This window comes from Phyllostomus hastatus, unplaced genomic scaffold (genome assembly GCF_019186645.2).
Source record: "Phyllostomus hastatus isolate PE091 unplaced genomic scaffold, TTU_PhHast_1.1 phas_contig_38, whole genome shotgun sequence".
Lineage (NCBI taxonomy): Eukaryota > Metazoa > Chordata > Mammalia > Chiroptera > Phyllostomidae > Phyllostomus > Phyllostomus hastatus.
Window position 1 is genome coordinate 23,531,906 of NW_025333869.1, and position 27,423 is coordinate 23,559,328.

At 34.3% G+C, this 27,423-nt stretch overlaps 1 protein-coding gene across 7 annotated transcripts in view; it reads left to right on the top strand.

Moving 5' to 3' along the window:
- Window positions 1-24,830, top strand: part of PPP3CB (protein phosphatase 3 catalytic subunit beta) — a 53,358-nt gene extending 28,528 nt beyond the window's left edge. The window contains exons 9-15 of one of the 7 annotated variants that reach the window (XM_045841953.1): window positions 2,086-2,211; window positions 8,331-8,408; window positions 13,563-13,589; window positions 15,745-15,829; window positions 16,853-16,950; window positions 21,772-21,801; window positions 23,219-24,830. In XM_045841953.1, coding sequence (XP_045697909.1) covers window positions 2,086-2,211; window positions 8,331-8,408; window positions 13,563-13,589; window positions 15,745-15,829; window positions 16,853-16,950; window positions 21,772-21,801; window positions 23,219-23,397 — 623 coding nt within the window. In that variant the 3' untranslated portion in view covers window positions 23,398-24,830. The remainder of the gene's footprint in view (window positions 1-2,085; window positions 2,212-8,330; window positions 8,409-13,562; window positions 13,590-15,744; window positions 15,830-16,852; window positions 16,951-21,771; window positions 21,802-23,218) is intronic. The other 6 variants (XM_045841954.1, XM_045841958.1, XM_045841955.1 and 3 more) reach the window with 6 other exon arrangements.
- The last annotated feature ends 2,593 nt before the right edge of the window (window positions 24,831-27,423 follow it).

Consider the following 27,423-nt stretch of genomic DNA (forward strand, 5'->3'; position numbering starts at 1 on the left):
CTTATTGACAGATGATATCAAAAGATTTTAATCGAGTTATGTGCCAAGGTCATTGGAGGTGAGCTTGGGTATGTTTATATAGTTCACATTTTTAGGAGAAGATATTAAGAAGTCAGTTCCTATTCTGTCTCAGTGTATCTAGAATTCAGTTGACTGTGTCATAGTTTGAAGAGTCAGACTGGAGTGAATGTGCCAGGAAGAAAGAACAGACTTTAGAGAGATAATGAGGTCATTATTAAATATGGGTCTTGGTGTGAATTTAAAAGAGGAGAAGAGTAAGAGTTCTTTGGGTGATTGGAGGTGATGGTTAAAAGATTAAAACATTTGCCAGAGGTCAAATAGTACCATGCTATATAATAACTTTGATACAGAATATGCTGCAAGAACTTAATACTATGTTAATTACCAAAACGCCAAACTTGATGTTAGCTGAGTTGCTGATCATTAGAAGCTAGGATTAATGCAGACTTGAATGGTTATGCCAGTGCTAAAATATTTAAAATTATATTTTGGTTTATAAATTTAAAAACTAATGGAAAATGTGCCTTCATTTTTGAGGAGAAACATGTCTTAAGTTTTGACTACATTCTCAAGAACAGAATCAAGTCCTACATTTAACTTTCTACTAGTTTCTCCTACTTTCTACTAGTGTTCTCATTTCTCAACTGTGACTTCCTCTTGTCAGTATTAACAAAGCTAGTGTTCAGTGCTCAGTTGACTGCTGCCTTACTGTTGTCCTTTGCTAGCTTGACTCAGGAGGTTAGAGGATCAATTTTCTTAATACTCAGAAAAGAAACTCAGACCATTGAATCTGTCTTGTCAAAATCAAATGTCTCTTGGTAGTTCTGAGTCTGTACATAGTGTTAGTAATTTGAGTGCTTATGTGGTATGTTATGTTTATAATGTGTCATCCTATATGTCAGACAATTTTCTAGATTCTCTTTTTAATGCTGAAAGCTTAGTATCAAGTCTTTAATTTCTGAGGCTAAATTTAAAATACTTTTATTTCATGGGAATTTCATAAGAGAGACAAACAATATTACTTGTGATTCTGTATTAGTCAGAATCTCAAATCTTGGAATTTAACATCTGTATTTCAATACTTTTTATTAAAATGAAAAAAAAATGTAGCCACATAATTATTATAATATCTGCAGAACATTTTATACTTTTATGTACTGTCATGTGAAATATATTCTCTGATCTTAAAACAAATTTCTGAGGTAGGCAGGTTGGACATATTAGTCCTTTTTATAAATGAGAAACAGATTAGGTAAATAATTTACTAAGCATTTTGAACCTAGTGTGTACCATAGCTTAGATTAGAATCTAGCCCATCTAACCCAGTGTTCCTAAAAATAATAAAATCAGTGACTGAAACTTATGTCAATTAATTTAAGATACTATTTATATCAACATATTGAAACATTAGAAAAATACCTAGAATTGAGATGAGTATGTTATCTTTTGGCATATTTGGCTGTTATATTCTCTCTCTTTTTTGGTATTTTAATGGATTTTTGCCCTAAATGAAGTAAAATATTTCTTTATAGTACTTCACTTGATTCCCCATATTAAATGAAATAAATATATTCATACATTTATAAATGTTTCACACTGGGGTTTTTGTTTTGTTTTGTTTTTCTTTATTACCATTCAGCTATACTTTTCATGTTGCCTGCAACGAAAAAGACTCTTAAATTTCTTTAATTTATATGAACTTTTAAACCTAGAAAATTGTTCATTGCCATTCTGTGTTTTCTCTAAAAATGGAGTTTTCACAATTTTGGATTTAGTAAAAGTGCATATTTATCATTGCATTATAAAGTAAAACAAACATTTTAGAAAGAATCTGGAAATTTTATTAATAATAATAAGATCTGACTATACTCTACATAAAAGTGTGTTAAAAAACAAAAAGTGTTTCATTATTAAAAATTAGTCCTTACCTCCCTCTACTAGCCCTCATTCTACTCATCCCTTGATTCACCATCCTGTTAAAAAGGTATTTTTCTGCTTTTATGTGTTTTAGACTTCTGGAAGTAAAGACAAATTGTTACATTGATATTCAAACTTATCTTGCAGCTGCTGTATTAAAGTATGAAAATAATGTGATGAATATTAGACAGTTTAACTGTTCTCCACATCCTTACTGGTTGCCCAATTTTATGGATGTCTTCACATGGTCTTTACCATTTGTTGGAGAAAAAGGTATAATTTTAATTTTTAAAACATTGTTTTATTACTGTTAGATTTACTCCAGTTTACTGTCGCAGGCACATACTTGGTAAAGGAAGCTAAAGTCTAGTTTCACTGTGGGTACAGCTCTACTTGTGTCAGTGGGTGGGGATTGGAAAGCCTCAAAGATATTTTAGTTAGCTGTTTACAGCCCCTGTGTGAATGTGTCTGGGGGACTGGGAGAAGACTTATAAATAGCCTGATGTTTTCTTCAGCTGTTGGGTTTTCTTTTTTTCTTTAGCTTAAGTCTTTTATAGAGATATAGCTTTGCTTTGTAATGGACACTTTTATATGTTCTAACACCAATTTTGGGGATGTCACAGCAGCTCATGGGAGAATTTCATAGGCCTTATTTTGGGCAATGTTAGTCATTTTATAGCAGTCCTGTACTCTGTAAAAAAAAAAAAAAGGTAAAGAAAAATCCAGATTCTAATTTAATATTTCTTCTCCTGTAAAAAATTTGTAGGCAATTTTGGTGGTAATGCTTCTTTAGTAATTAGAGTGATACCTATTAGTATATACTCAGTAGGCTTTTAAAGAGAACATAAATTCTATTTAAGAAATTCTGTGTTTTGTTCTAGTTCTATAGAATTCTTAGGACTTCCTTATTTTATCACATTTCCAATTTTGTATTAATTTTTCCACAAGGCAATACCTTAGTTTCCTTATGTGGGAGAGTATGATGAGAGTACAGACACAATATAAAACATTTTGTTCTATATCCTTCTCTATTTTTTGTCACACCTCTTTCATGTCACAAAATGTTTCTTTCTGTTTGAGATATGTTACTTCTGCCAAGGCAGTTTTTGGTTCTAAAATTTAGAGTTAATATTTAAGCAGTACATGTTAAACAGGTTTTTTTTAGATTGCCTTGACTCTTCATCAGTTACTCAAAAGGTCAACAGTAAGTTAATGTGAAGATAGAATTACCCACTTTAGCATTTGAGAAGGGGACCAGTGAAGGGCTTAGGTTTCAGGGATGCATTACATTTATAACCTTCTATCTTTGCACATGAGAAATAGTTTAATCATAGCATCATCAGACTAAAGGTAATTTAATAATTTATTTTGCCTCTTCCCTATCTCCAGGCTAGATTGCAACTCAACTATTTTAATGTAATATGAATGGAATGTGGGGGGTGGAGAAAGCAGGAAAGGTAGGTTAGGAAGAAAATGGACATTTCATAAATTCTAATTTGATTCTCTGATGTTTACACAATAAAGAAATATTTATACCTAATTTAAATGTTTGTGCTATAAGTGTTTCAACAAGGAAAGCAATAACAATAATAGTTTTTCTCAACTAATTCACCCATCAGAAACCAGGAAAGAATCACAGAATTTTAGAGCTCATAGTGAACTTAACAATCATGTGTAGTATAACTTCTTTTGAAAGATGAGACAATTTAGTCTACTTTTGGTTGCTCTCTCATAAGTGAAGATGGAGAACAGATTTCTACCAGCATATTTACGTTTGAAGTCTGCTACTAAGTGATCTTTTGTTCTTTTGCCACTCTAAATCACCTTACCAATGATAAGATGAGGAAGATTCAAACCTTTTAACCATTTTAGTTGTTTTTCTATGGGTCTTCTCAAAATTATTCACATCTTTTTAAAAACGTGAAGCTCAGATTTCAATATTATTTGCAAATAGAATGCTAACCATTGTTGAGCACAATAGGGAGATTTTCTCAAACTAGTTGCATATTTTTCCATTTTAATAATTGTTTAGATAATTGGACTGCCTTTTTTATTACTTTTTTGAAAAATCCTCGCCTGAGGATATATTCACTGATTTTTTTTGAGAGAGAGAGAGAGGGAAATATCTATGCAAGAGAGAAATATTGATATGCCACCTCCCATATGTGCCTCCACCAACTGAGGATGGAACCTGCAATCTAGGCATATGCCCTCACTGGGAATTGAACCCACAGCCTTTTGGTATATGGGATGGTGCTCCAACCAACTGAGCCACCCAGCCAAGGTACCTAACTACTTACTGATTCTAGTTGGAAGTTTTTTTAGATGTGGAAAGCAGCAAATGATAATCTTACTTATTCCACTTTAAACAAGCCAGTTTGACTCTGCTCTAGTTTCTGGGAAGCAACTAACATAAGCCAGAGATTTCCTGAAAGGCTGGTTAAATCCTCAAGTTAGATAAAAGCTGTGTTTTTTAACCTTTTGGGGGGCTTTTTATTTCATTTTTTAAAATTGTTGGAATTTCCAACATATACAACGGCAGAGTGAATGATAAGATGAGCTCCCATGTACCAATTACTCAGCTTTGACAATTGTCAAATCATGGCCCATACTGTGTTATTTATATCCCCGTCTACTATTCCCCAACACACACACCTCTCAAATATTTTCAACCAAGTCTCAGCTGGGTTTTTTTAAATCTATAAATATTTTAGAAAATGGAAAACAATTTATAGTGAGGACTCCCTTTTTAATTAAGGTAACTACACAAAAACATCAGTTTCCTAGTGCAAAACACTTTTGAGAATCTGATGAGTTATGAATTTTTACCCCAGAAAAATTCGTGTACATAACATGTTTACATTTGTACATATGCATAACATTTTCAGGATGTTCATACATCTGAAGTCAGATGGTTGTCCGCCCACCTCAGGTTTATTGGCCGCAATTTCAAAATCTCTGTTCTAGAGGATATAATATGGTATGGTCTTTAATAAAAGGTCATACATATAAGACTTATTCATTTACTAGATTTTTTTTGAATGTGTGTTTTATGCAAGGTACTTAGGATACAAAAATTCAGATATATATTTAAGCTGCATAAATGATGATAAAATGTAATACAGTAAGCACTCTAAGACAAGTATAGTTTTATAACAATTAAGAGAGGGGAGATATCTATCGAAGGGATTAAAGTAACATTTGGTCTAAGGCTTGAAGAATGGTGGAATTGTGCTGGTACATACAGGCATGAGAATTCTATGGAAGGGAACCTCCCAAGCCTGAGTCTGAAAGCAAGAAAGCATAAGGTCACTGACAAATGTTAAGGTGTTCAGTTTGATTAGCCAGTAGGATGTATGGACAGTAGTAGAAAAAGAATGAAATGTTAAGTCATGCTTAGATTATGAGGCTCTTGATCACCAACACACAGAATTTGGAACTTTCATAAAGGTGGAGAGCAAGTGAAACAGAATATGACCATGATAGTTATTTAGAAAATTATTCTGGTGAAATAGACTGGAAGGAAGACTAAAGTTGGAGAGACCTGTTATGAAGCTACATCAAGGGTCAAATGGAAACATGATGAAGCTTTGGGAGGATCTAGAATAGAGAGCAGAGGAGAACTGCAAGAACTGTAGACATGGAACCAGTGAGACCTAACAAGATTGCATGTTTAATGGGAGGGAATGATTAAAGATAACTTGGATGTTTTGAGTCTGATAATGATAGTGCCAATAACACCCTCTGATGAACACCCCTGGTATTCTATCAATGCCTCATTCTGGTTATAGCTGCTCTTAAGCTTCATTGGAATCACTAGGCCTTTGACCATGTCATTTTTTTTATTAATCAAACCTCTCCTTGCCTCCCATCTTTCCTAACACACCTTCAGACTCTTTATCTCTTGTTTTTCTATTTTGCTTGTGATAACTCAGCCCCAGTAAAGTCTAGCCATCCATTTTCTCCATTCTTATAGCCAGGATCTATAGCACTGCTGAATATATATAGACAACCTTATAAATTGGTACCACCCTTTGATTTCTGGGTGCATTAGCTGGGCTCTCAATAGTACTCAGACATCCTTTATGTCACTGGTTGGTTTCCTCTCCGATTTCCTTTAGGACGTAGTCTAAATTTTCATCCCTTTTTTCCAGCCACTTTCCTCACACTGAGAGAAAACACAAAACATTAGTGGCAGCTTTCTGTACTTACTGTTCCCTGCTTAATAAGCTGCACTCATCTTGAGTTCTTGTCTTTTTGTCCCTGGATTCTATTTCCCTTCTGCTTTTTTCAGGAAATTTGCTTCATCAGTTAGGCCTCCTATATCTTCAAATTACGCCTGAATGTTTCCTCTATAACTGATTTCTTTCTGTACCATCAAATGACCATTTCTATTCCTTCTTGGGTATTATATTTGTACTTAAACCCTAAGTGGTCATTGATGGGTTGTATTTGAGCAGTTTGTTATGCTAAAATGGCCTTTGGGCTTGGGGGAATTCACTTTAATTCTATCTATTGACATCCAGATACCAAGGGGTTCTTGTTCTTCTGGTCTGGTGGTTAGGCCTTTCCAACCAAATATTGACTTCTAAACTAACCGCAAGGGTTTTTTCCTAATGCTGTGGACTAAGCAGAAATGCTGCCTTCTGCCCTGGCTGGGTAGTTCATTTGGTTAGAGCGTCGTCCCAATATGCCAAGGTTGTGGATTTAATCCCTTTTCAAGGCACATACAAGAATCAACCAGTGACCGCATAAATAAGTAGAACAACAAATCAACTTCTCTCTCTCTCTCAAATCACTAAATTAAAAAAATTAGTTTACTTTAAATGTGAGGTTTTATTTCTGGACTCTTAATTGTATTCCATTGATCTATATGAACACCTAATATTTTTTCTAACTTTTTTTTACAATGCCTTATCTGCCCTTTCCACCTGGACATACTCCTACTTTATTATTCCTCTACCAAAAGCCTTCCTTTCTCTAACAGATCTTTGACATACTTCTTTATATTTACAGCATAGTGCTCATCACTCTTTTGTAGCATACACACACGCACGCATGTACACATTCTTCAGTAGTTAGTAAGCTTTTGGAGAGTAGGGACTGGGCATTTTATTTTTATTATTTATTTATTTATTTTTAAAATTTTTATTTATTTATTTTTTAGAGACAGGGAATGGGAAGGAGAAAGAGAAGGAGGGGAAACATCAGTGTGTGGTTGCCTCTCGAATGCTCTCTGCTGGGTACCTGGTCTGCAACCTAGGCATGTGCCCTGACTGGGGATCAAACCAGCGAACCTTTAGTTTGCACACTGGCACTTGATTGACTGAGCCACACCAGCCACAGTGGGACTGGATCATTTATATATGAATCCCAGAGTTATTAATTTCTAGGTGCTTTCAGAATATTGAATAGACATTTTTATTTACTAATTGAAGTTCATTATACCTTTTTTATTTACTAATTTGTCAGATACTTATTATGTGCCAGGCACAGTACTAGGCCCTGGGGATACAATGGCAAACAAAACAATACACTACATTCAAGAAGCTTTCATTTTAGTAAGGGAAACAGACAGTATACAAATAGTTTAAGAGGCTGCCAATAAAACCAGCAAGGAAATCCAGACTCTGAAAGAGAAGTCAAGACCAGTGACAGAGAATTGGGAATCATCTTCAAAAAGGTGATATATTAAACTATATAGTAATAGATGGAATCACCAAGAAATTTGAGCATATGAAAAGAAGTGCAGAAAGAATCTTCAGAATAGTCCAATTTTTGGAAAAATAGTCTAAAGGTAGGAAAACCTTAAGAGTAGAATCCTAGAAGCCAAGGGCAAAAAGGGAAAAATATGTAGAATGCTAAAGGTGGATTAAGCCTAAGAACAAAGTGCTGGTTCAGGTTGTTAGGTGGTCATTAGTAGTCTTAAGAGTTAAATTTCAGGAGAGTTGTTGGAGCCAGTTTTTAAAAGATTGAGTCCTGGGACTTTTTTTTTTTTGCAACAGTGGAATTGAGATGGGATTTTTTTTCCTTACTCCTTAATGCTATGTCCATAAATAAAGAATTTAAATGTATATATTTAAAAATAATAAATGTATATATTTAGATGTTTTTCATCTCTGTTCTCATCTTTGTAGGTCTTTATTTCTTTTTTCTAAGAGACCTGAAAACTTACTCCCTAAAGAATCTCTCTCATACTTGTTATCAATTAAATTTCTTCATTTTGAAAGACTTTGTATCTTTTAACTCCATCATTCCTGCTGTCAGAATATGTTAGTCTTCTTGGGTTAATCATTTGACCATTTATATGAATAGTTGCTGTGTATACATATAGACAGGTGAATATAGGCAGCTAATGTGTAACTGTTTTTTGTTCTGTTTCTTTGGAATAGTGACAGAAATGTTGGTAAATGTTCTAAGTATTTGCTCTGATGATGAACTGATGACTGAAGGTGAAGACCAGTTTGATGGTATGATTATTCATTTTACTATTTTTTAAATTGTGGAATGGTATCTTTTAACTGCCCCACTTTAGTACACACTGTTTTGCAAAATATAATCATAGCCCAAGTGACTGCTATTTGATAAGTGACACTTTTTCAGATATTATTTAAGATTTTAAAATGTTAGTGATTTAATATTTTGATGTTTGTATGAGGAAGAAGATGAATTTGGGGGAAGGGGAAATTTGGAAAAAGGAACAGAAGGAAAGGAAAATTGAAAGTATAAAAAGATGTGGTTCTTCATGAATATAGACACTGCTTAGAGAAGGGAGGATAAAAATGCTGTTTGTTTCACTGTTACAGTATTGCTTAGTGCATCAGAAACATACCTGAACCCCTAGTGTTGTTATTTCCTCTTTCCAAAAACAGAAGTAGGCTGTGCCAAACTTAGGAGTGGTTGTGTTCTAAGAAACCATCTGTAGTGTAGAGATTCAGAAAGCACTTTTTTCTTTGGAAACAAAGTTATACACAGTGTTTGGTTCTTATGAAAGCCAATCAGCCTATGCACCTAATGTGCATTTATAGTATAAATTATTACCACAGAAACAAATTTTTTTTATGTTTTGAAAATTTTGTTTAAAACTTTTAAATTCAATTAACTGAGTAAACAAGGACATAAACAACTAATAAGCTGAAAACTCTTTATTTTCTTCCTTTTGCCCTTCACATTTTTGTTAGTATACTTTTCATAGTTAAATGTTCCCATGTACTAAACATGGTTTACATATTGTTAACATTTAATAGCTACATATTTCTAAGTATGTTGATATACAATAACTTTCATAGTTACCCTCATTGGCTGGCATTCGGGTAGCTTTAAATTATCCTTATTATGAATAACATACAATAAATATATTTGTACAATAGTTTTTATTTTCCTTCTTGGAATAAATTTCTAGACGAGAATAACAGTTAAAGAATATACATTTTAGCTTTATTGTTTCAGCTATGAATTGCCAGGTTACTCTGCAGAAGAATCAGGCCAATACGAAGCTATTCCAGCAATGAATTCATAGATCTATTTCTCCACAGGCCCACCTCATTGGATTTTCCTCATATTTACTTATTTTGCTTGGTGGCTATATTGTAGTAAATTATAGTTCGTTTAATTTACATTTCCTTGATGTTAAGGGAAAAAATTACTGTCTACTTTCCAACCATGTAAACTGACCATTTCAGTTGACCACTTACCAAGTAAAATCTGAGTGAAAACTGTTTTGATACTTCTTTACTTACAAACAGGTTCGGTTCTTAAACCCTGTTGTAAGTCCATTTGTTCAAAGTACAAAGTGACTGTGCAGGTGTCTGCTATTGCCATCTGTTGGTGACAGGCAGAGATATGCTTTTTTTACTCTGGCTTGTTAACTGAAATAAATTACTTATATCAGGTTTTTTAGTTTTTTGTTTTGGGTAATAAGCTTTACCGAATAATATTTATTTTTCTTTAATTCTCTCATGTTTGTGTAGAAGTTTTCATTCTAACATGTTTTACCGTATTTGTCTATTCCATACAATTTTTAAATAGTTTTAATCAAGTATTTGTTTTCCCTGTTCTGCTACCACTTTTGTAAAGACTAAATCTGGATTCAGACTCTCGTTTCTTATAATGGCTGGGTGGCCTCAGGCAAGTTAACCTTTCTGAGCCTCAGTTTTCTTCAAAATGAAGATGATAGTACCTACCTCATAATGTTATAGGTGTTGGTATAATGACTGAAGTAATTTTTGGTACATAAGCCCCCTAATATTTTTAGATAAATTTTTCTGTTAATTTGTCAAATTACATGAAATAGCTAGTAGGAGTTTTAATTGGTATTACATTAAATCTGTATCTAAAATCTAGGAAGTTTTTTAAAAAAGATTTTCTTCATTTATTTTTAGAGAGAATGGGAGGGAGAAAAAGAGTGAGAGAAACATTGATCAGTTGCCTCTTGCATGCACCTGACCGGGAACTGAACACACAACCCAGGCACCAGCTGAGCCACATCAGTTAGGGCTAAATCTAGGAAGTTTTTATTTTATTTTTTAAAAATATTTAATTTATTTATTTTTAGAGAGAGGGGAAGAGAAGGAGAAGGAGAGGGACAGAAACATCAATGTGTGGTTGCCTCTCACACACCCCACACTGGGGGACCTGGCCTGCAACCCAGGCATGCACCCCGACTGGAAACCGAACTGACAACCCCCTGGTTTGAAGGCCAGCACTCAGTCCACTGAGCCACATCAGCCAGGGCTCTAGGAAGTTTTTAAGAAAATAATATTTAGTTTTCTAAACTAAGATCTAGATCTCTTGCTCTATATAATTAGTTCATTTACTATAATTACTCCATTTAATGTGTTCCATTTAATGGAATAATATAATTATTACATTTAAAATTATAGTTTTTCTTTGAAAAAACTGTTATTGCCCTGATCAGTGCAGCTTAGTTGGTTGGGCATTGTCCCACAAGGCAAAGGTTACCAGCTTGGTCCCTGGTCAGGGCACATGCTTTGGTTGCGGGTTTGGCCCCTTGTCAGGACCCACATGAAAGAGGCAACCAATTGATGTTTCTCTCTCACATCGATGTTTCTCTTCCTTTCTTTTTCTCTCCTTTCCCTACTCTCTAAAAATAAATAGATAAAATGTTTTAAGAAACAAGAAAAGAAATCTGTTACTACCAAGTTAAATTAGTACTTCAGTATTTTATATTCTTTTTTATCTTTATTGTATTTTTTCCATTACCATTTAGCCCCTTTATTCCCCCCCTTATATTCTTATGATAACAGGTATCTCTCAATGTGTTTTCTAACTGGATATTTGTGGGTTTATCTTATGTTCAGGAACTTGGGTCACAAAAATTATTTCCTATGGTAATTTTTGTTTTGTTTCTGTAAACTTAAGTCGTTTGTATAGGGCTAATATTATTTATTTTCTATATTTTTACCTTTTATTTCTTTTTATTCTTTAAAATATCAATATTGCAAATAGTATGTTAAATGGGAGTATTTAACATTAAATAGCTTATGCTTTAATTTTCTTCCTATAATGAATAGGAAAAAAGTTTTCTTGGTAAGTCTAGTATAGTTTGTGGTTTAGATACCTGTGACTTCTATGCATATAGATACTAAATCATTTTGGGGGATTCAACTAGGAATAAACATAAAATATTATTATAGTTTTTACAATGAGATTTTTAATGTGTCTTATCAATATTTTTCCTATCAGTGGTAAGTTATGCCTATCTATCCACTTATATCATGCTTACACTCCAGGGATGAATCACATTTGATTATTAAAGAGGCAATGTATTAGTGGAAAGGATCAATGGTTCAGGTGTCTTGGCACTACTACTATACTAGCTGTGTCATCTTGGAAAAGTTACCTGACTTCTCAGGATCTTCTTATCTACAGATTGAAGGGATAGAAAGGATGAAAATTCTTCCCCACTCTTAATTTAGAAAATTGGTAGCACTGTTTATGACAGTGTTTCTATGGGAAAATACACTGAGTTCCTCATTTCTTCACCCTTAGACTATCAAGTACTAGGAGCAAGAACTCCAAGAAAATTTTAAGAATATGAGTCTGAGAGTTTGCACGAAGGAATGACAGTGGTTTAAGGGAGGCAGAGCATTGAAGAATGGAGGAAAAGGAGAGAAGATTAGGATAGATACTGGGCTGGGGTAGGGAAAAGAGCTCCTGGAACTAGGTTTATTTCCCTGCCTTATTCATATTTCCACATTTCTTCCCCATAACTATCCATCTTTTCTGCTTTTCTTTCACTGTAATAGCATGCTTTCTGTCCTCTCCTTTTTCTACTCAGCAGTGGAACCATCCTATGGACTGGGCCTGGGGAGAAATCTGGCTTAGAAAGAAAACTTGATGGGGGTGGGGGTGTTGCTCTGGAGGCAGAACAAGGGTTTAGCTTTTCTGTGAGGAAGGGGAGAGCGCATTGGAGATTTCCCGATGACAGGAAGGAAAGAGTGATTTTTGCATATTTATGTTTGAAATTAGGTGAAGGAATAAGATTCTCTTCTTAAATGATGATCTTTGATTTTCAAATGTATGTGTGGGGTTATTTTTAAAGGCAAATATTTGCATTAACATTGCACATATAAATGCACATAGCATTCCTTTTAGAGGTATTATTTAATCAATAAAGAGTTTTTGAATACTGACTTTTGTGAAATATAGAATATTTAAAATGCATACTAAATATCTAGGAATTTAGAATGCATAGTATTTATTTCAGATATTTATCTTTTATCTTGAGTTTGGTAAAGGAAATACATAATCCATATTTGCTGTAGTTTTACTAAACTAAACCTTTGTATTTCCTATAATGCAATCATGTATCTCACTCAGCACTAGAATGGGAGATACAGAAAACCCGAATGAAATATTTCTGCTGCCTACTCTTTTAGCTATTACTTGGTTAGAAACTATCTGTTACTATTTCTGCAAAAAGATGTCCTTCAAACTCCCAGATTCTATTAGGAACAGAAAGCACATACTGTTGGTCCTGAGTATGTGCAGAAGTTCTACAATTCAGATTGAAGAAATCGTGTGCTGTTGATATTATGGAGTGAGGGAGGCTTAGTCTTTCCTTTACTAGGATTGGGTGAGGTTTTCCACTGAGTTAGTTTACAAAGTTACCTACATTTCTCTGTATATACTACAGATTTTGCAGATGTTGGTGTCCTTGAAGAACCACATGAGTTTGTATCATATTTGTGTCATTACCTTTCACTTAACATGCTTCCACGGGTGATATATTTCTTTTGGGGGATCAATATAAATGTGCGATTGTTAGTAGTCTTTTATCAGTCTTACATGTTTTCACGTGTATTTTTGTCCCTAATTTGTCTATTTTCATCAAATATTATAGTCATTCTGTCCATAATTTCTTCTGAACACATATCTTTTAAGAAATCTCCTTTAGAGCTCTGCACAGTGGCATCCCTCTTTTATTCACCCCATCCTACAGTACCACATTTTTCAAATTTCAAATATGAAGGCCTTCATTTTTCTCTCTTTCTACATTCATTCTTCAGTACCACTGCCAAGTTAAATCTCTATCTTTTTATTTGTCTCAACCACCTTTTCTCCATCATTCACTTCCTTTTTTCTGGACTCTCCATCTGAAGAACGGCTCATATATGGCAATAAAAAAGGTACAGACCAGACAGAGTTACACTGTTTTGAAATATGACTTCATAATTTAACCCTCATGTCCATGTAAGTTAGCACATTCATAGAGTACTACTTATGCAGAGTCCTCTTGGGCCTTATGCAAATTTAGTTTAAGTTCTAAGTTAGAATTTGATGTGTTTAGAAGTCATATTCCAAGATATCTGTCTTTCTGTGCATGGAAATATTTTTCCCTCTTTTTCATTCCTCTTGTTTTAAAATTTCATTCTTTTGCTTATTTGTAATGTTTTGTACTTTTCCCTGCATGATTAGGGGTGTTTGATTGTCTGTCTATTCCCCAAAGTAATTTTACTGTGGACATTTACTTTAATATTATGCATGACGTGTTTTTAGACTGATTTAAAATCCTGATTTGTACAATGTTTTTTATATTCCAGTGAATTTTTAAATTTGAAGTCAGTATAGATTATATAGCATTCAGTTTTGCAGATATATAAATTAAGATTGAAAATATGAATGTACTTCATTACACATACTTTCCTCCATCCCTGTACTCTTCTCCTAGCTTTTTTTCTTTATTTTGTCAATTTTAAAGCAAAATGTCTTACCAGTTTATTGGAGTAGAATCAGACTTACTTTATATCCTTGGACAAAATACTTAGTAAGCTTATTCTATTTGTCTGTAAAATGAAGAGATTGAAATTTGAAATACCTTTAATGTCTCTTCAAATTCTAATATTCTATGATTCTGAGATTTATAGTATTTGTTTGTTTGTTTGTTTGTTTGCATCTTGAAAATACCAGCACAGTTTTGAACTTATAAAAGCTGTAGCTTCAGTGCTCATAATATTACCCTTTATAGTACCATAACTGGTCGTGGAGCCTATTTTCTCTAAAATATGTCTTTTGTTTTCATCTTTGAAATTGGGTTTCTATTTCCTTGCAGTAAGGTCCAGCTATCATCTTAGTTTTTAATTATATGTATTTGTGGAATGACTGAATCTTCTAGCCCAGAACACTGGTTGGCAGACCTGTGTATATCTAAGGCCCCTTTTAGCCTAGTGTCTTTAGCCTTTTTCTAACCTTCTCCTCAATCATGGTGCTTCCATGTGTGCGTTTTCCTTGTATTGAAGCACAGTTCTAAGATACCACACCCTTGGGTCCAGAGTGATTCTAGTTGCTATATATGAGATGACAGGACTGAGATTGTTGTTCTTTCTGGAGGCCAAGGAAAGAAGATACAACCTTTCAGTGTTTCATCATCTAAAGATCCAGTTATTTTGGTATATTCTCTTCTGTATCAGTGATAGACAACACAGCTAACCCTGTAGAAATGAAGCATTAGAGAGCACTTGAGATCTTATTCCCCAGCAATTGTCCTCAGTTTTGGCTCAAATAAACTCTTATTTAAAATTGCAAAAATTACATACATACATACATACATACATACATACATACATAAATGGAACTGAAACATTAGTGATTCTTTAGCCATGTTTTTTAGGAAGTCTTTTCTCATTGTTTACTCTCCTTGTGTCATACTCACCTAGGGATGTAAGAGCTTGTGTATATTTGCATGACCTTAGAAAATACCTAGTTCTTGAGGTTGAGATGTGCAGTGTTGTTGAAATGCTGGTATGACTCTTATTTCTGGGTCACCTGCATAGTAGTCACTTCATACCATTGGTTTTAGAGAGCAAGGAAACTCATTTTGTCATAGTATGATGGGATATTTCCAGCCTGCATGTTAAAGGCTTTTATAATAGTTAAAAAGACAACTTGTAGGTATCAGTTTTTTTCTGTCAGTCTGCATGCCATTGGCTCTGGTGAGAATTAAACAAAGATTGTAGAATTGTTACTTTTTTGTCCTTTGGCTTATGATACAGGTTGGGCAGTAGTTTCTTTCCCATTGTGGTTTTACTGACTAGTTAGTAGTGCAAGAGTCATAAAGTTTGTGGATTATTTTTCATTTGCATCTCTATCAGATTCCAGTGTTAGACCAATTTTGAGCTAAACATTGAAAGAGTGAGAAGCTTTTAGGCATGAGTTCATCTAGTCTCCTCCATATGAGCTGGTGGCAGGGGGCTTGGTATTGGTTCAGATGAGTATGGAATAGGCTAATAGCATGGTGCAAGTGTGAATGCCCTAAACTTGAGTCTTTATTTATTCCATTGAAAGTAGGTTCAGCTGCAGCCCGGAAAGAAATCATAAGAAACAAAATTCGAGCAATTGGCAAGATGGCAAGGGTCTTCTCTGTTCTCAGGTAATGATACATTTTTCTAATTATTTGTTTCATAGAAATAACTTTTATTGTACTTTGTTAACGAGCAATGTCCTCTTTTACTTCTAAGAGCAATATAGTAGCCTTCTCCCTATAAAGAAGTTCTACATTTATACATTGAAGAGGGGAACACAAGTCCCTTTGAAACTAGAGTTTTTGACCCTCCTGATTATTATTGTTCACTTTTGATATCTCTTGGCCTTCTGTGATGAAAGTACTAGTTCTACACATTAAAAATTAGAGCAGGATAAGAAGGAAGAGGACACTTACTATTTTTTAAGATTTTTTTTTTTTTTTAACTTTAAAAAAAAGCCTCACCTGAGGACCTGCGTATTGATTTTAGGGGGAGGAGCAGGGGAGAGAGGAAGACAGGGAGAGAAACATTGATCTGTTGCCTCTTATACATGCCCTAACCAGGAACTGAATCAGTGACCTAGGTATATGTGCCCTGAACAGGAATTGAACTGGTGACTTTTCAGTTTATGGGATGATGCTGTAGCCAACTGAGCCACACTGGCAAGAGGGCACTTTCTAAGAGTATTCCAGATGAACTTGCTCATCTGTATAGGAAGTCCCTTTTGCTGGAGCCACAAATTATCTTCTTGGGGTTCATTCAGGAAGACCAGGTTTAAGGTACACATGAATGTGTCAGTCCTTTAAATTTTGTTCGCAAAAGTGATTATATCAATACATTTACTCTCTAAAGGATATGAAATACCATATTTTCTCACTTGTATAGTGCCCAATGATGATAAATTTTAATCATATATTTATTTAATGAAGCTTTTCAGGAAACACAATACATGCCTCAGTTGTAAGGCACAATCTCATATCTGAAACATTTAGAACATAGAAAGATGTATATCTTGGAATTGAGGAAAATATGGTAATAGCAATGCATGTCATAAGTTATATGCGTGGCCTACCTACATCTGGGCCTGTCTTCTCTTTTAAAATAAGTACTTGTTGGAAGTCTCTGATGTTTGTTATATTTTTCTGCTACAGGGAGGAAAGTGAAAGTGTGCTGACACTCAAGGGCCTGACTCCCACAGGGATGTTGCCTAGTGGAGTGTTGGCTGGAGGACGGCAGACCCTGCAAAGTGGTAATGATGTTATGCAACTTGCTGTACCTCAGATGGACTGGGGCACTCCTCACTCTTTTGCTAACAATACACATAATGCATGCAGGGAATTCCTTCTGCTTTTTAGTTCCTGTCTCAGCAGCTGACACAGGGAGAAGACTATATGATAGGTAGTATCTGATTAGTAAATTGATCAGGGCAGAAAATTTATAGAATGGGCATTTGTTTCAATTGAAAATAATGGTCAGTCTCTCAGACTGACCATCTCTCAGCTTCTCATGAAATGATATGGGAGCAGCTCATATCATAATATCAGAAATATTTATTTATTCATGTGTCTAATGCACCCTTTTCTTTTAAAAGCCCCAGTTTCAGAATGTGAATCCAGGATATACTACATCGTATTACTAAAATGGAAATGTATTTTTAAGTTTATTTTTTACTTTTTATGTTTATGTAAATGTATTAGACTATGCTTTTATTATCAGATACTTAATTTCAGAATTAACAATCTGCCTGGGCCCCAGAACATTACTTATGCACTTACTTGCCAAAAAATTTGTGCAAGGTTTTGTACCCTGGTAAATGATGCCAAAGTTTGTTTTCTGTGGTGTTTGTCAAATGTTCTATGTATAATTGACTGTCTGTAACATGCTGTTTCCTTCCTCTGCAGATGTAGCTGCTTTCCTAAATCTGTCTGTCTTTCTTTAGGCTAGCTGTATGTCTGTAAAAGTATGTTAAATTAAATTACTCTATCAGACACTTGTCTGTCTTTTGATGTAGAAGCAACTTTGTAGCACCTTGTTTTGAGGTTTGCTGCATTTGTTGCTGCACTTTGTGCATTCTGAACATGAATGTAACATTAGTTAATAAGTCATTGTTAAAAGAGGTTGAATTTAAATCCTGTAAGTCAAAATCAAAAGGGTGTTATTAAGTGTGCCTTTATTTTGCATGAAAATAAAAAGAATTATACATAAAGCATTCCTGTAATCTGGCTCATTGAATATTTTATATTAAAAAACACCTAACCTTTTTTGCGTAAATATATGTGTAAATACTGTGTTAACTTTTTGAAAGCCCATTTCAGATTAAATAGAAGAGAGTGTTGTAAATGTTATAGACTATGCACAGTAACTCAAAGTCTAGATTTCTTTCCCTTGTGGTTGGAAAGCAAAAAATATGATATGGAAAGCTTAATTTATTTTATTGTACCACTTTTGACAGCCCTGTAAGGGTTATTGCTCTATTAAAACAGGCATCAACAGAGCTGTTATTTTCTTTAGTCATGATTAACAATTTCTTTTTGGTGTTGTAATTAGTAAATGTTTATAGCAAAAAAACAAAAAAGGAAATTTAAATTAAAATATTTGAATAAATTTAAGTTAAATTGGCTTTTGACAATTTCATTTCACTCAGTCTCATAATAAATGCTTAAATAAATAAAAAGAGTTTTTCCTGTAGACAAATAATTTCTACTCGTGGCCTATTCACGTTTTATTCTATGTGTTATTGTGTTGTCTAATACCCCCACTGGCATATGTGAGAAGTACAACTATGTTTTGAAATTACAGTTTCAAATTTTTATTCTGAATAAGGTTTTGTAAACATTTTTTTAAAACCTGCTTTTATTTTATTTATATTCCTTACCCTCCATTTTTCTTACTCTATTATAAACATTTAAAATATGAGCTAAAAAGAATTTGATTAAAACAAATTAAGATCTTCAACATTCACTAAAACTTGCAACAATGTTAATAGAAAAAGAATGAGTTTTAATAGCTGGAAAAATGTTATACCCTTCTTCCTCTTTTTCAGAAGAGAAAAAGAAAACTGAACGGGTCTCATACATAAATAAATCTACACTACTGTCATCTCAGTTATCCTTGGATATATTAATGCTTTTATGTTGTTTCCACAACAAACCTTTCTTTTGATTTCACAATTAGCACCTGCTAATTACATACTTTGTTGGCACCTTAGCACTTCTATTTATTTTTAATTTACATGCCGTCTGAAGCTCAGTCTTGAATTTTGAAATCAGCCCCAACTGCAGGGAAGGTTTGAAAGAAAAGTGTACTAAAGAGACTGTCTATTCCAAGCATAGAGTGAGTTACTGGATGGTATGAGTTTAAGGGGTTCAATTTGGGAAACTAGATAGCTCCCTACTTCTGCCAGTGATGGTGATAGTGAGATTTGACCATGTGGTTGAAGTGATTTCCTTAGCATAAGGTAAACTTATTTTGGAACAAATAATGAAATTCATACAAAAGCTGCAACTTCGTGTTTTTTAAAAGTCATCTAGTGGTTTAAATTTTAGTAGACATGTTTCCTGATGTGAATAACTGAGAATTAAGTATTGCAAAAAACATTTTTAAATTCTAGGACCTCAGTTCTATTGTCAGAAAATAAAAATAGTCTGCAATAACTTTAAAGTTAATGATATGTACAAAGTTAATAAAGTTATGATATTAAGTATTTTTTACAAACCATACAACTATTGGAGTAGTATTTGATATTCATATTTTATGTGCATTTTCTTCATGGAAATTTAGTTGGGAGCTAGCCCTATATTGCTACCTTCACCAAGATGTATATCGGGAATTATATGGCCTTCTAGTGTTTAGTAATGTCAAATTCCTCTTGATCATTTATCTTATGTAATTTTGTAAAACACAATTTGAGACAGCACAATTTGAGACTCAAACTTATTAAGGCCATGTCAAGACATCCTATAAAACTGAAAACAAATAGAGGAAAAATAGTGCCTTTCAGATGGAATTTTGCAATTATCAGATCTCTTTCTTTCCACTGTAATGTTTAAGTTTCAGATGACTTTTTAATTCTAAACATTTGAGTTTGACATGGTATGCAATTTTGAGTATGATAGCTATTTTGAATTCAGCAAAGGATTTGGGAGCATTTAGAGGCCTCAAGAAAGGACAGAGAATATCATTTGACTTAGAAAATGCTTTTACATATCATATTAAAAGATGATTTCAAAAGTATATTATCACATTTCATAATTTGAAAAATGTAGATTTAAACTATTAATACAATCATAGATACCACTTATAGTGATGTTTTTATCTTTAATTAGTTGCCATATATGTTACAAGTTATGAAATATTTCATATAAAATCACTTCTGTTACCACAAACTCTAGAAATATTCTGTCATTTTATTTTTTTCCCCCATTCAGCTTCTAAATTATAAAGAAAATAGTCCACCTTTTGAAGAATAGGTCTAATCAAGTAGAGATAGGTAATTTATCCTGGTTTTCAGTCTGGGCAAATTCCAAGGGTATTTTCCAAATGTACAGAGCTAGATTTTATAAGTGGTGATTTGTACAGTGGTATCCAATAAGTATATCTACTTTTATTTATAATATTTAATAGTTAAGGAGAATTAATTTTTTCCCTATTTAGTGTTCATCCTACTTCTTTTGGGTCCCCAATTCATTTTACTATCTGGTTGAGATAAAAAGCTTTTCTAATTTAGTCTACTTTCATTCCTTAGATTCTTCAATGTCCTATTACATTAATAACTGTTTTAGATAAAATTTATTTCTAAATCATGTGTACTGCTAAAAGGTTGTTTTAGTAATAATTATTCTAAATTGGTCTTACTGTAGAAGAAGCAAAATACAAGGAGTGGGGCATTATTATTCTAAATATTCTCAATGTGTTCACTTTACGTAAAGTGGAGAATTGGCAGTGTTGTCAGACAGTAATATTGTTCTCTGCTGTCTTTGGTCCCGGTTCTTTATGTGAGTGCTTTATACAATTTGAACCCAGAAATAAGTCAAAGAAATTGTTGACTATAAAATGTATGACTAAATATTTTGAGATTCTGTAAGTGGGGCAGAGACAAGCTTTACCAAGAATATATTTTTTATTTATATGACCTATTTGTATGTCCATATCATGAAATAAGTAGTATTTATTGCCTGTAAGACCTCAGTTCTGTCTCTTGATTCCTATGTGGTTAATAGCTGGATTTGAAAAGATGTTCAGTAGCTTTTTTTCTGTCTTTACTTGAGAATGCAGGTTTTTAGTACCTAGGCAGATTTGAGGTGATGATAAACTGAATGAACATAAATGGATTTTTAAAGCTGTAGATGTTAATATCTTTATATATTTGGAACATCATTGTCAGAATAGAAAGGATGTTCCTAGTAGACAAGAGGGCCTTAGGGGTCCTTTTAGGTCACCCACAAAGAACAGAGCTACAGAACTATCCTACTTAGAGTAACTCACCAAGTTTAATTAAATTTCATTGTAGCCATACCAACTTTTGCAGCTTATGCTTTGCCCTGTGATTCAGAAGCAACAGGAAAAACATTGCTGACTTCTAATTTATGTCTTAGGGAACCAACTGGTGATGAGTATTATTTTAGTTAGACATGAAAGTAAAGAATTTCCTGTTTGCTCTTCTGCTGGCTACAATTCTACCATCATAATTTCACCATAGAGAATTCCCTTGTGATTATGATGGACATGATAAAACAAAAATGTTGGAAAATTCTAAGATGATGAGAATGCCGAATTCAAGATGGGTAATTAATACTGGAGTGCATTTTCATGGGTGCTGGGGTGTCTGTTTACAGTAGGTCTGTGTGTTCTGTGCTCTGAGTGATGTCATAGTGCTGTGTCTAAACTGTGCTGTGTCCAGAAACTGGGGATTGGATGGGGCTCTAATATGGGTACTATTATGTTAAATTCTAAATGATATGTAGTAGGGGGTACTGTGATATTTTAAGTGATCATTGCCTTTTCTGCTGTACAATATGACCCTTCTCATCTCTCTCATTCATTTTGCATGCCTCTGCTCACTTCTGTACAGCCACAGTTGAGGCTATTGAGGCTGAAAAAGGTACGATCAGAGTCCTTGCGCTGGGCAGAGATCTGTGGTGTGTGGGTGGGCATCAGAGAATGTCTTGTGGGTGTGTCTTACTCCTAGCTTGCACAGCCCAAGATGAATCAGACTCACTGGCTCATCAAGTTTAAGTTACCTCTCTCTTTCTCTTTCTCTCTGTCTCTCTGTCTGTCTGTCTCTCTGTCTCTCTCTCAATCAGAAGTACTGATGTCCATAGTAACAATCTGTTTTTTTCCCCTTTTATAGCACAGTGTGAAACTAGCATTTAATTTTCCTGAATTCTTCATTAGAGTATAGAATGTTATGCTATAATATCATAGCATTTAAAGTTGCATATAAAGATCTAGCCCATATTTTGTATGATTCTGTGCCACTCAAATTGTTTTTTTCTAAGTTAAATAAACCCACTCTAGACTTAGGTTTGAGTCTGTTTTTACTCATTTTCAATAATTTACCTGGGTACAGAAGCTGTAACTATGATTTTTTTTTTGACTGCAGTTGGGCTAGTCTTTGTTGATGATATTATATTCCTGTATATCATATGTTGGCTTAATATTCCACATTGCTAAATGCTTTGCTGCCCAACCATTTATTTGGTTCACAGGCACAGACCCTGAGTCCCAGGGATTGCACATATTAAAGCAACCAGATTATAACCAGTAGTATGGAATTCTTTTCCATGTACGTTTTAATGTAGAATACATCATTCCAGATGAAGTAAATGAGAAACCATAACAATTGGAGAATTGCCTTTTATTTTGATTTGGGCTTCCCAAGAACATGTGGTGAACTAAAGATGACATCACCTAAAATATGAAACTTATAAATACTTTTTTGCTATCAGCAAAACACAGATCTGACTCCTGGAGGCACTTCTCACCTTTTTCTTTTCATATTGCTGGTGATGGAATGATGTTACCTTGACCTCCAAGATAGTTCTGATCTGCTAAATTTTAACTTTACCTCTTTCTCCTCCCAAACTCTTGGTACAGATTTGTATGTCAAGGATTAACCTTGTTAAGCCTCTTCACTTGCCCCTTTTCTTGATCCTGCCTTACTGTGGTAGTTACTGATGATTTTGGGGTCTGAGGTAGGAGAAAGTTGGTACAGTAGAAGTCAGACTGAAACTCTGAGACCATTGCTTGGAGGTTGATTTTGGGGAAAGGGGAGAGTTACTTTTGTGTGTTTTTAAAAGGCTACACTAACATTGTCATCTATAATGTTGTCATGTTTGTATTTAGGTTTAAACATTTCACATTTAAGGGAAAGTTGGCATGGGGATAGAATTCAGTTAAAGTAAGATTTAAATGTTGCTACATATAGTTAATGTCTTCTTATAAAATCATTAATTATGTTTTTGAAATCTCAGAAATGTTTTTCAATTACTGACTTATCAAATTTGCATTTTGTTAAGCAATACGAGGATTCTCTCCACCACATAGAATCTGCAGTTTTGAAGAGGCAAAGGGTTTGGATAGAATCAATGAGAGAATGCCACCCCGGAAAGATGCTGTACAACCAGATGGTTTCAATTCTCTGAACACCGCACATGCCACTGAGAACCACGGGACTGGCAACCATAGTGCCCAGTGACCCACGGCTTCCCAGGGACTCTCACATCTCGGGCCTCAAATGGACAGATTACCCGAGGAGCTGGAGGGGTCAGCCACGCTGACTGTAAATGTCACAGTCTCTCTGGAGAAACCATTGTGCTTTTGAGACCCCAGCCCCCTTCGTGGATAGAGGCTTGTGGGCCCTGGGATATATTGTGCTACCTGATAAGACTGGGTCATCGCTGCCAAGGTGGAGAGCAGTAAGCAAGGGGCTTGGGGCAATTTCCAGTGGAGGGCCACTGCACCTCCATTTATGCTTGTGGTTCACACATTTAAGTTTACAATTGAGGTTTCTTTTTCCTTCAGTAGAAGTAGATTTTTGTTTTCAACCATGACTTCAAATGCAATCCTAAGAACTAATGTGGACTTTTTTTCCCCATGAAATGTCTTTAAAGCGTGAATTAGCATGGTCTTAAAATACATTACTGAGGTTACTAAACTGTATTTTGAATTATGGGCAAAATGCTGAGAAACTCAGCTGGCATTTATACAAAATGCTGACCTCAGGTCTATAGTTCTTAAATGTGGCTAATTCTGTAATATAGTCTCAGTATTTTTTAATTATGAATACATAACCTATTTCTAGGCAGACTCTCTTACTTGAACACAAATTCAAAAACTAATTTAGAATCTTTTTTGCCCAGATCTTTTGTGATTTACACACCAGAGATTTAAGAAGAAAACCTCTAAATTACAAAATTATGAATAATTACAGAATTACTCATTTAAGATACTTTAAAAGAAGTTTGTACATGTCAAAGCAAATTTTAATTCAAATCATGTCTGTAAAACTTGACGTATTTTGTGTATGCATGTTTTCATTTTGCAAATATTTAATATATAGACCTATGATGTACAGGTACAACATGTATAGGTTACCTAGATGTTATGAGAAATTTTAGTTTATTGTGAGTACTCAAGTTGCTTAAATAGCCACCAGGGTGATTTGCTGCTGGCTTTCTATCATTTTTATGTTTTGATGCAAAGGAAATTTTAAAATGTTCTGGAAGTGTTTTTGATTAAGCAATGCAGCATAGAAGCAACAAATCCAATCATTCAGTTATTAGTGGAGGCATAAAAGTCAAGTCTGCATGTTGAACATTTTCTTTTGATAGTTACAGAACTGCTTGGTTAAATTAAATGGAACCATGTGCTAATATTTCACAATTATTGACCTGTATTGATTGCCACTGTAGTTTGGTATTTCCCTTTACTTTGGTGGCCTGCTTCCCTCATGCCCTGGAATACAACTCAGAGCTCCAGGCAGCGGAACCATCTATTGTTTTGTTTGCCAGAAAGTGCACCCTGTATGGTCTCCTGTCTGAGTTGGAAATATTATGCATGTGCAGGACTATTTGAGTATTTTATAAACAGTAGCACACAATAAATTCCATGCATGGGCCGCTGCTCCTATCTCTGTGTTGGGTTTTATTTGAATGTAGTCTGATTTGACCACCTCATGCATATCAGAAAATCCTGTTAATAGAACTGTGATAACCCTAACTAGTGTGGCTCGGTGGATTGAGCACTGGCCTGTGAACCAGAAGGTTGCCAGTTCAATTCCCAATCAGGCCACATGCCTGGGTTGCGGGCCTGGTCCCTCGGTTGGGGTCTGCAAGAGGCAACTGATCAATGTTTCTTTCCCTCTCTTTTTCTCTCCCTTTTCCTTTGTCTAAAAAATAAATAAAATAAAAATAAAGAACTGAGATATATCTTTCAGATAAGATTATCTCATGCATAGTTCATGATAATTTGATGAATTGAATTCTTCATGAATTTTGCTTTTTAAAAAACTTTAGTTACACTTGTTTTACATGAGCAATAGTAGCTGAGCACTGGAGGACTGGATGCCTATTATAGATAGGCCTTTTAAACCTAATATTTAAAATCAGTGTTTCACTGAATTTTTAATTGAAAGAAAGTCTTATTGCCTAGCATTTTGTCATGGTAGTATTGGAAATTTATTGGGTGTTTTCTTTAACAGTAAGAAAAAAGGTATTAGTGATACCACATTTTCCTGTCATCATATTCCTCCTTTGCCATAATCAAAATTAGCATAGAACTTTGAAAATTGAGGGAAATTACGATATTGCTCAACACTTTATAATAATATCATACAGCAACTTTAAGTACAGTTTTCAACAATAATTATGATACACATTTATAAAGCATTAATTTAAAATCTAAATATATATACTTACCTAATTCCAGACAACAAACAGAAATCAAATTGTTAACTATTACAATTTCTACTTGCTGTTATATTAACTTGAATACTATCCCATGAAGGCATACCTGCCTTTAAAGTTATACCTGCCTTTAACGTTATATACACTGCCCTGACTGGTATGGTTCAGTGAGTTGAGCGTTGTACCGCAAACCAAAAGGTTGCAAATGCCTGGGTTGTGGGCCAGGCCCCAGTTGGGGGTGTGCAAGAGGCAACTGATTTATGTTTCCCTCCCACATCAATGTTTCTCTCCCTCTCTTTTTCCCCTCCCTTCCTCTCTGTCTAAAAATAAATAAATAAAACCTTTAAAGTTATTCACACTGCATACCTTAAATTTTTTCTTGATGTTACTTTTTTATGAAAACTGTGCATCTCTAAATTAGGAGCTTAGGTCCATCACTAGGGTTATATAGTGTTTGTGGGAATACTGGGTAAATATAAAGCATAATTAGCAAACTAAGAAGAATTACTTGTTCATGATAAAAATTGAAAAGGAGAAAGTAAGGGAAAGGAACAGAACACAGGAAAAATGCTATACATGAAGGGTGGAAGAGTAAAACACCCTGTGCCTCATAGACTACTTCCTACCTGTTTGAATAGGACCCTCCTCTAGTCTTTCTTCATAGTTAGTTTCACAACAAACCACAGAATATTTTTAAAATTAAAAAAAACATATATATATATATATTTCATGGTGAATGCAAATTATCTCTACCAGAGCAAGTAGTAGTGATAGTAAAATGTAAATTACCATTCACTATCAATTTTTTCTATATATCATCTTTTTTATTCAAATATGACACTTATGAGTTAAAAAGACAGTTTCTGACTTCTTGTACTTTCTGCAGTTCAGGCATTATTAACAGAACTGAAAACCTTTACATGTTCTTTTAATTACATATGAAATTGGCCTGAAACCTTTGTTGAAAATGGATCAACTCTATTTTGTTCAGGATTTTTGCCTGTTGGAATTGATTTTCCTTTTCCCACAGCTGTTCTACATAATGTTATATTTTGTTTCATCCTTAACATTTTTCTTCCACCCTCCCTTTTTGTATTTTGTGCTCACTGCCGTTTAGCGTTCCTTTGGAATCCATTCTCTGTATCTTTTTGCATGTAGACTTGATTTGCCACATTCCAGGTCCTCATGGCAGGTGGTCTGTTCCCCAGTTTGATGTTCACAGAGGCAGGTAAGTGACATAGCTAGAGCCAGGTGTAAGCAGAAAAACTAGATCTTGCAGTCACATAGGACCACTGCTCACAAGGTTCTGGAGTTTTACAGCTCTAAGTAAAAATGAGCTAGGAATGTGGAATTAAATTCCCCAGGTCAGCATTTATTACAGAAGGAAATATGATGGTGTTTGAGTTGATTCTTATTTTCTGTTCCTGGAAATAGTATGAATTTTTGTCATTAATATTTTGGTCTGCCTACTTTAATTATTTTTAAATCCTCACCTGAGGATATATTTTATTGATTTTAGAGAGGGAAGGAGAGAGAGAAAGAAAACATCAATCAGTTGGCTCCTATATGCACCCTGACTGGGGATCAAACCCCACAACCTTTTGGTGTACGGGATGATGCTCCAGTTTAGCCACCTGGCCAGGGTAGGTCTTGCTTTAATATTCTAGAAATATTTATAGTAGTCCCCCTTTATCTGTGGTCTCGTTTTCCATGGTTTCAGTGAACTGTGAACTAATAATTTTAAATGGAAAATTCCAGGAATAAACAATTCATAAGTTTTAGATTGCACACAATTCTGAGTAGCATGATGAAAACTC